Source organism: Gymnoscopelus braueri (genome assembly GCF_963280865.1).
Source record: "Gymnoscopelus braueri genome assembly, chromosome: 16".
Lineage (NCBI taxonomy): Eukaryota > Metazoa > Chordata > Actinopteri > Myctophiformes > Myctophidae > Gymnoscopelus > Gymnoscopelus braueri.
In genome coordinates this window covers 29,231,598-29,241,379 of record NC_137616.1, presented here as the reverse complement: position 1 = coordinate 29,241,379, position 9,782 = coordinate 29,231,598, and the positions used below count along the sequence as shown (strand labels likewise).

Genomic DNA, 9,782 nt, shown 5'->3' with positions numbered 1-9,782 from the left:
TCTGTCTGTCTGTCTGTCTGTCTGTCTGTCTGTCTGTCTGTCTGTGTCTGTCTGTCTGTCTGTCTGTCTGTCTGTCTGTCTGTCTGTCTGTCTGTCTGTCTGTCTGTCTGTCTGTTCTGTCTGTCTGTGTGTGTGTGTGTGTGTGTGTATGTGTATGTGTGTATATATATATATATATATATATATATATATATATATATATATATATATATATATATATATATATATATATATATATATATATATATATATATATATATATATATATATATATATATATATATATATATATATATATATATATATATATATATATATATATATATATATATATATATATATATATATATATATATATATAATACATTTTTCTTTCCTATAAATAGTGCAATATTCTGTTGATATTCTACTATTCAATATACACATGTATTATTTATTATCTGTTAGCACTTGCTTATGTTAGTATTTATATATAAATATATATATACTTATACGTTAGTACGTATTTATATGTTATACATTTAAATTTTCGTACTTTTATTTGTTGACGTTCTACGTCATTATTTACATCCGTGTAGAGAAAAAAAAACTACCGGAACTTCCTGCTCAATCTAAACGGAAGTAGGTACGTGGCCGCTTCAGCTGACATTCTGCATGATGGCGACGGAGGTTCAGAGCGGCGACCTCCTCAACAATGGCACTTCTTCTAGCCGGCTCGAAGTCTCCATCGACGGCCTCACGCTCAGCCCCGACCCGGAGGAGGGCGAGCAGCAGCAGGGCCAGGAACAGGCCGGGGAAGAGCAGGAGCCCGAGCCCGGCGCGGAGCCGCCGGAGACCGACGAGCAGCGCGCTGAAGACGGAGAAGGAGATGCAGGGGAGGAAGGCGAGACGGACCGGTCTGCCATAGAGAGGAAATGGGGCTTCCCTCTGCAAGAGCTCTACGGAATGGCCCTGAAATTCTTCAAAGGTATTTATCTGCCTGTCTTAATAATGGCGACCTCAAATGTGTGAGTCGGTATACTAAAAGCTGGGACGGTGGATAGTGAGACATAACGAACACACACAACAACAGGCCCTATTGCTGTTCGTTAGCTGACGTTTGCTAACGGCAGATAGCTCTGCTGCTGTCACCGTCCTGTTGTCATGCAAACCGCAACACTGTCTAGTGCAGGGGTCTTCAACAGGGAACCCTAGGGGGTCATCAGCGTTAGTACAGGGGGGCCGCCAAATTGTTGTGTGATTGTTGTATTTTTTTACTTTAACCACTTTAACATTAGCCGAACATAGCAGATCTACAAGCTCACAACGCCTCGCAACTGTGAGCTATCTATGAAATCTATTAAAAAAGTTCAATCTACAACACAATATTATACAACATGTAGTGGGGGGCCCTGCTTCATCTCTCTCTCAGCTAAGGGGTCCTTGGCCTTATAACGTTGAAGACCCCTGGTCTAGTGTCTACCAGCCAACGCTGTCAACTATATACAGTATTGTAGCTACAGAGTAGCAGGTTACCAGAAGATCTTTCTGATGTTTGCATATAGAGCGACACAATAAGAGGGTCACGATGAGCGCAATCAATGACACATGCACAGTAAAATCATCAGTGTTCATTAAGTGTACAAATGGATACATTAACACTGAGGATTTAGATAAGAGTTGTCATTCAGAGTAACCAATGTTGACAATGACAGTCCAACACAGCCCATAGTACATTGATGACACATCATGAGCCAGAAGTCATGTGTCTACTCTACATAGTAACTAATCTATCTCTCTAGCTCACGAATGAATGGAGGTTCAGTGATTATTTGCTTGGTATGCTTGCAGATTGAAACACACCCTACCCACACTGCCATTCATTTCCCTGTTGGTTTTAGCCTGAAGCAGATTTCATAGTAGGTCTACACTGATTTGTCCCCACCTTATTTATTCACACATAATAGGTGGCCTGTGTGACTGTATCAGAACTTAGAATAATATGTACAACTTCTTACCAACACCAACAGTTAGCAATGTTAATAGGGCCAAGTCACTGGCTGCTATGTTTACTGCCTAATTGCGGGCTGTTAGCTTCTAATCTGCTGTAGTATTTCCCGGAGGCAACCATTGGCTTGAAATCAAAGAAAACGTTGTAGTAGTGGATGATTTCACCTTTTGTTTTTGTTTTTATATTAGCATGCCCGAGTAGTACTATACTCACTTGAAAAGTTTGAACTAACTAGTTAATACCGTAATGCCATATTATGCAGTCCAATATTGTTAATTGCTGTGCATTCTGTATAGTAGGGTTCTTGTCTAAAGACATTCTTAGTCAAATAATATTAATCATAGGAATTTGTTGACTAATCGGTTAGTTAATTTAATCAACAAATCTGTAAAATTGTGTTTGCAGCATGCAATCATGCAGAGACCAGCCTTTTCGGTTTGGTGATGTTGAGATCTGAAAATTATAGACTGGCAAAATTAAAGTGTTATATCTAGAGAAATGTGCACGGAGAAAAGTATAACAACAACTGATCAAATAACAGATTAATCAAGTGGTATTTCAGTTTTCCATCCGACTCGCATATTTGAAAGCAGTGACTTGTGAAAGCAGTGTAGTCCAACCACAGTGGAGCAACTGCATAGATCTTCATCTATTCAGCCAATTGGCTTTAGAGGAAATGAAATGAATATTCTGTTTTTCTTGTCTTGTGTACAGAAAAAAAAGCACTTGACCTACACTAGGTATATTAATTGGTCACTTGGCAAACATCCTGATTCCTGAACATAAGTCAACCATTTGAACACTGCCTATGTTTTATTGTTGGGTTTATTGTAGGTTTTATTTGACTGTGCAAACAGGTTCCAAGCCTGCTTTGTTATTATAATTGGCTACTGTCGGGCTTGGCCATAGGGGTTAAGGCTTGGTACTTCAAAGGTGCCTTTCTCTTGCAATGCCATCTAATAGTATGCTAATTATTTGAATTTAAGAAATGTCTGAGGTATGCTGAGTCTAATCTTGGTTGGTTGGCTAAGAGGCAAAGAGCACAAAAAGAGTATAATGGAGGTGATATAGGCTATAATCCGGAAACAAGTTTTAAGAATTCTAATGCTGTTTTTTTTTTTGCAAGTGCAAAGGCCCAAAGGTGTAGTTTATGATATGACAGAATAACTTGCCAGTGGCACAATCAAACTCAAATGTATTTATTTTGAGCCCAGGAATAAACACATACTGAAAGAATGCAAACCATTTCTGTGTTGTTCTCCCCAGATAAAGATGGCAAGGCCTTCCACCCAACCTATGAGGAGAAGCTTCGACTGGTGGCTCTACACAAACAGGTGTTACTGGGCCCTTATAACCCAGATGCCTCACCGGAGGTGGGCTTCTTTGATGTCCTGGGTAACGACCGCAGGTAACCCCCAAAAATGGCTGCATGTCTGTGGACGTGTGCATAACGTGCATGCTCTATCAACTCTGGCAGGCTTTCTAGCATCGACTCTCTGCTGTGTTCCAGTAAACAGGAAACCGAGTGCAGACAGAATGTCCCCTCTTTCCATCTCTCTCCGCTTCCACATATAAATGCACACATGTCCGCACACATGTACACTCCCGCACACATGTACACTCTATTGAGTGAACTGAGGACATAGCAGATCGATCATAAGTTAACTTGTACTTGCATTTAATTTCAAAGCTATGTGTATCTTTTTTTTCGCAAAGGAATAATGCTTTAGATGTCAGTTATTTTCTTAATGTAATGTGACATGGCATCTGAATCCATGAATTCCCCTCTTAAACAACATTTCTCTCCATAGAAAAGAGTGGGCCGCCCTGGGAATCATGGAGAAGGACGATGCCATGGTGGAGTTTGTCAAGCTGCTGAACAAGTGCTGCACCCTTTTCGCCCCTTACGTCATCTCGCACAAGATTGAGAAGGAAGAGCAGGAAAGGAAAAGGTAAAGAAAACCAACATATAATGCACATCAATGTTCAAGTTCTTGATTCGCCTAAGTTTCATTACAGTTCATTACTGTACGTTTCGCCCAATCTCTCCTTGTCCATGCTCAATACTGTCGTCCAGTTACCATCATAAGAGTTCTTAATTTTCAATCGGTCATTCATCAACCCATCATCGTTGTTCCCTCTCTGTGTGTCCCTGCTCTAGGAAGGAGGAGGAGGAGCGCCAGCGCTTGGAGGAAGAAGAGAGGGAGAGGCAAAGGCAGGAAGAGGAGAGACGAAGGCGTGAGGAGGAGGAGAGGCTGAGGAGGGAGGAAGAGGAAAGGAGGCAGGCCGAGGAGGAGAGGCTACGGATTGAGCAGCAGAAGTATGTTTGTGTGTATATGTGTTTCTGTGCATGTATCATTGTGTACAGAATCTTGGGCTTATGCAAGTTTCTGTATTGACAGAAAAAAAGATGCTCTGCACCAACAGTAACCTCAGTCTAACCCCCACATTTCCTCTATCGCCCCTCCAATTCCCTCTTTTCCCACAACCTCTGAACTCCTTTTCCTTCCCTTCCACTTTCCATCTCCTCTCGTTTTCCCTATTTCCATTACCACCATCCCCCTCCAGACAACAGATCATGGCAGCGTTGAACGCCCAGACAGCAGTGCAGTTCCAGCAGTATGCTGCTCAGCAGTACCCCAACAGTCCTGAGCAGCAGCTGGGCCTCATCCGTCAGCTGCAGGAGCAGCACTACCAGCAGTACATGCAACAGCTGTACCAGGTGCAGCTAGCCCAGCAACAGGTAGGGAAGGAGGGAGAGATGGATGGAAGTTAATAGACTAAAGATGGAAGTGAATAGACTTTCTTTGGACAGGTTAGGTTATAACTACAAAATGACGTAAATAGAAACTTCTTATGGGCGGTCTCAGAATTTTCGGTGTCTTTACTGTCCGAATTTCGTTTGGACGTCGGATAGTAAATAATTGTAGCATGTAGCCCCCTAAGGGCCTGGTCACACACCAAAGTGTATTAATTTAATTGCCAGCACTAACTGCTACATGCTGTGTTGTGCATTTTGACAAATAAACTTGTCTTACTGTGCACTCTCTCTCGCCCCCTCCAGGCGGCCTTACAGAAGCAGCAAGAGGACGCGGTGGTGCAGGCCACCCTGGAGGCCAGCAGTTGTAGCAGCTCTGAACCCACCACCTCAACAACGACATCAGCAGCAGCAGCGCCGTCATGTGCTGCATCGCTACCCGCTGGCGAGGAAGCCCCCACGGTCAATGGAGGCCATTCAGACTCTTACTCCGAGAGCATGGAGCGGGATCCTGAGCCTGAACCGGCAGAGGAGGTCTCGGAAAATGGGCCGCTATTAGGTCGGTAGATTTCAGAGGAGCACTTATTTATTGACTTGCATCCAGAGATAACTCCACATTATTCCTCTTTTACACAGGAAAGATATTAGAAAATAGGTCCCTCTTGTACAAGCAAAGCTTTGTTCTATTGCGGAAACTCTATCCTGATCCACTCTGCCCTTGTTGCTGTGACCTGGAGGGCAGAGAGGAGCTGCTGAGCTGGGCAAGAAATACAGGATAGTCTTCCTCTGAGTCCGGTCATTTGGTTTTGGAAGCCTCACCCACGTCTTGGTTACAGATGAGTTAGCACTCGTACTGCAAATAATTGGGGTCCTTGGCCAGATTCCACACCAGATACTTCTCATCCCTCACCCCACCGAAAGTGCTGCGAGATGTTTGGAATATTTATCATCTCATATGCTATGCTCTCACTTAACATTCACACCCAGAGTGTATAAATAGCCAGAAAATGTCAACATGAACCATAGTGACAGGACTTAATGTATGTGTCAATGTAGGTTTAGTGTCTGTCATATTAGCTTTACACTCTCCTTTCCACTATCTCTCCTTCAACAGCAGACTCTCCACCAGTTATCGCGGCTCCCTCCATGTGGACGCGGCCGCAGATCAAGGACTTCAAGGAGAAGATCAGGCAAGACGCGGACAGTGTGATCACGGTGGGCCGCGGCGAGGTCGTGACGGTGCGCGTGCCCACGCACGAGGAGGGCTCCTACTTGTTCTGGGAGTTCGCCACTGACCACTACGACGTCGGATTCGGTGTCTTCTTTGAGTGGACGGACGCAGCCTCCGCTTCAGTCAGCGTGCACGTGTCTGAGTCCAGCGACGAAGACGAGGACGATGAAGGTGAGAACTCACTTGAAATTGTCAATTGCCCATTGCCTTGTTTTAACTTAAGTTACTTTGTGAGTAAGTTTCTCCTTACTCACAAAATGTTAAATCCTCTTGAAGCCAAATAAATAAAGCTACATTGCTATTGTAGTTCTGTTTTCAAACACTCTTGTTTTCCCCTCCTCACCTCAACTCCAGCTGACCCTCCCAACGAGGAAGAGAAGGCCAAGAAGGAGGCGGGCAAGCCTCAGGTGGATGAAATTGTGCCGGTGTACCGGCGAGACTGTCACGAGGAGGTATACGCTGGTAGCCACCAGTACCCCGGCCGGGGCGTCTACCTGCTCAAGTTCGATAACTCCTACTCCCTCTGGCGCTCCAAGAGCGTGTACTACAGAGTCTACTACACCAGATAAAGCCTGAGCACAGACTGGCAAAAATGAAGGGGCGAGCCAAGGAGTGCGCGTGTTCATGCGTGCATGTATGTAGTATGTGTGGAGGTATGCGTGTTGTCTGAGTGAAAGGAGCAGGGGGAGTCTATACCGGAACTGTTCCTGATCTGACCACCGGAGGGTGACAAAGAGACACGTCTGGAGCCCTCATTTGTTTGAAGATGGGACTACTCTAACGTATGTTTGTATGTATGTGTGTGTGTGTGGTGTACATTATGTCCAAGGATACACCCATACCAGAACATCCTGTCGAGTCTGACGAAGGAGAAAGCGTTTTCTTGTAGTGTATTCATCACCACCTGTCCTCCTCACTGCGTTCACCTAAGAGACCAAACTCCAGGACTTTGGGCTCACACCTGCGTTTTACTACTTTTCCACCCAGCCCCTGTGTTGTCACCATGTAACCCCACCCCAGTCCCTACGTGGCCTTATGAGGCTGCCTTTGCCCCAAGTGAGTGACACTTAATAACCTTGAGCTGAAACCCTCAGGCGAGAACGGCGTGCTCCGTGAGCTAAGCGCTTCTTACCAGGGGTGGCGGTAGAGGTTGTTTTCTTTTTTCCAGAGAAGAGGAGAGGTACTACTTTTAATGTTGGGGAAATAGGATTATAGTATAGATGCACTACAGAACAACTATGCCTTTGTTCCACAGAGGGACAATCCCTCTTTGGCCATTGTACAGTACACACACACACACACACACAAATGAGAATTGCACCAATTCTGCCACTTTTCTAGCCCACAACATATTAGTCCTGCCTTCTAGCCCTACCCTGTGTGCACTTGTGTCAATCAGAGGTACAAATTATTCTCAGAATTACATAAATGCATTTAGTAGTAGGGCATAGTATTTCTCTTTGGATCAGAAATGATTGAACTGGGGACAAGAAGGCATTTGGGAGTTTAGGGTGGGTTCTGAAATCAGTGAGGGCTACAAGGTAAAGCAGTGAACACATGAACATGTACATTACAAAGTAAGGTTGCAGGCCTTGCAGCCTTATATAGTTAAGCATCTCAAAATGGGATACAGAATGAGAATTGAGATTTGTCTAAAGAAAAAGAAAGCATTTAATATCTATTTATTAATCTCCCTTTCTCTTAGAATATATACATTTTTTTTTTGTGAGTGTACAACAATTTGTTTATTTAATCCAAGCAAATCCCTCTGATGCTGGCCGACAGTAGGTGTGTCTGAACACTCGGCAATGCTTATTTTTCGCACCTCTTCTGTGTCATGATGACTGATTTGTCTTGGAAGATGGAAAGCTGTCTGAAGCGCCTGCTTAACGGGTTTTATGAAGAGAAAGGTTTCAAGGAGGGGAGCTTGCTAAAAGTGTTGGCACATATCCAAAGTCGCTATTACCTGGGGGGGGGGGGGTTTTGCTTGGCCATTCTTTGTGTTGATTTATGTCATCTAAGATACTTCTGACACATAATTGACGGTTAACATGCTCAAAATATTTGTTTTGCCTTTCATTTGTCAGCGTTGTGGGTCAACCACACCAAACTCTATAACTATAAATATATTGTTTTAAAAGTTGTTCTAACTTAAGTGCATGGCAGAGTCCACATCACCACTATTAACGATGACCAGTGGTGAATGATATAGTTATGATGCTTGGTGTGGATGGCCCTTCACATCTCTACAGCATTCAGAAAGTTCAAGTTCCATGCCCAAATTTATAATACACTGTACCGTCTCACTTCACACTGACACAGTTTGTCATCTCAAATATGGTATTCCTAATAAACTGAGATGATGTAGTCTTATTCTTGTGTCTTGAGTGAAGTGGTTACTAACTCGGTTATAATAACATCAAGTGAATATAAGAGCTGGATTTTTTTACTTAAAAAAAATCTTTGCCACAATTTAGTATTTTTCCAATGTTTGAACTCGCACTGCGTTTGCATGCTTTGGGTATCACTTGTCCAAAACCCCACTGCCTGGGTGGATGCATTTGTGGGAAACAAAATAGTATGAAATTTAGTCATATCTGCTTCAGAAATATTGCTGTTGAATTTGGAATAATTTACAAGGCATTGGGCCCTGTTTAGTGGATGTCAGTGACATCTGGTTACAATTTTATTGTGTTCACTGAGCTGAGGATTGTTGAGGATTTTCGTTAGGATATGCTGGCATCTAATTACGAACCAAATCATTTACTCCTAAGGTGTCCTTCCCGAGATGATCCAAGCATAATATGCTTGGAGGTATATCTGGCTTATCCTGTGATTTGTGTAACAAGAAGTCACTACTTATGAAGCAAAGTCGTCAAGTTCAATAAATCTTCTGAGTGTGTAATGTTCATTTGTCTGAAGTACGTACTTAATTCTCACCAAAATGGTGTTCAGGCAAAGTGTTTGAAGCCTTGTATGTAAATAATGCTCAAAATGGGTTTATGTATGGGTTTTAGATGTAAAAGAAGGCCATGGGTATGAGAATCAATGCACTGTAAAGTATGGTGAATGAGATATATGTACATTTTACCCCAAATGAAAGTCTGTCTCTTTAACAAGTGTAAAAGTGAAAGACTATTGTTGACATGACAAAAAAGCTCATCTTTTTTGTATTGCTTCGACTTGTTTTGGTTCTCTTATGAGTTGGAAGATCTTTTTGGGCATATATTTAATCTTGATTAAACGTATGTTCATCTCTACTACCTTTTGTAGTTTGTGTCTTTGCTTTCATCTTCTGCACCTGATGATGTTTAGGTTTATGCTGAAGTGGCCCACATTGTTTTTGAACTTTGAGCGATCAAACCTTCCTATTTTCTCAAACTAATGGCAAAACGACTGCAGTTTCTCCCCCATGACCTCTTGGCTTGAGCATTCTCCTCCATTGATGGGGAGACCAAATACCTCTCTGGGTGTGTTTAGTTGAGAAGGGAAAGAAAAAGACTGAAATGAAACGGAATAACTCACTGAATGTTGACCTCTAAAGCTGCAACCCAGATTTCTGTGGAACAGAGTGGCCTTGGGTTGTTACAGTATTTCCTCCCCTCTGGCATTAGACGTGTAATTCATTCTTATGCTGTTTTTCCTGTTTAACACATCTTGTGCAGAAAGAAGGGATAAAGAACGGATGTTACTCAGATTTCAATGACAATCTGGCATGTCAGTCATGTTTTTCCACAGTGCTATAGGATGTTACAACAGGGATACAGTACAGATGTCACTGGTCTCAAGGACAACTGCTGTCA

At 42.8% G+C, this 9,782-nt stretch overlaps 1 protein-coding gene across 2 annotated transcripts; it reads left to right on the top strand.

Annotated features, from left to right (window-relative positions):
- Window positions 1–631: 631 nt before the first annotated feature.
- On the top strand, window positions 632–9,242 carry acbd3 (acyl-Coenzyme A binding domain containing 3). 2 transcript variants are annotated; one of them, XM_080453899.1, is made up of 8 exons: window positions 632–967; window positions 3,257–3,398; window positions 3,802–3,942; window positions 4,152–4,310; window positions 4,559–4,733; window positions 5,055–5,307; window positions 5,863–6,150; window positions 6,334–9,242. In XM_080453899.1, exons 1-8 carry the CDS (start codon window positions 655–657, stop codon window positions 6,546–6,548), a joined length of 1,686 nt encoding a protein of 561 aa, XP_080310025.1. In that variant the 5' UTR covers window positions 632–654; the 3' UTR covers window positions 6,549–9,242. The 2 variants fall into 2 exon arrangements, with proteins under 2 accessions (XP_080310025.1, XP_080310026.1); XM_080453900.1 differs by having other exon boundaries at window positions 636–967; window positions 5,866–6,150.
- Window positions 9,243–9,782: the final 540 nt, after the last annotated feature.

What these genes read in the sequence shown, in the direction of transcription:
- acbd3 (XM_080453899.1), top strand. Translation starts at nt 655, where the DNA reads ATGATGGCGACGGAGGTTCAGAGCGGCGACCTCCTCAACAATGGCACT. An exon ending in CTACGGATTGAGCAGCAGAA is followed by an intron (nt 4,311 to 4,558) that starts GTATGTTTGTGT and finishes ATCCCCCTCCAG; the next exon opens with ACAACAGATCATGGCAGCGT. An exon ending in GGAAAATGGGCCGCTATTAG is followed by an intron (nt 5,308 to 5,862) that starts GTCGGTAGATTT and finishes CTCCTTCAACAG; the next exon opens with CAGACTCTCCACCAGTTATC.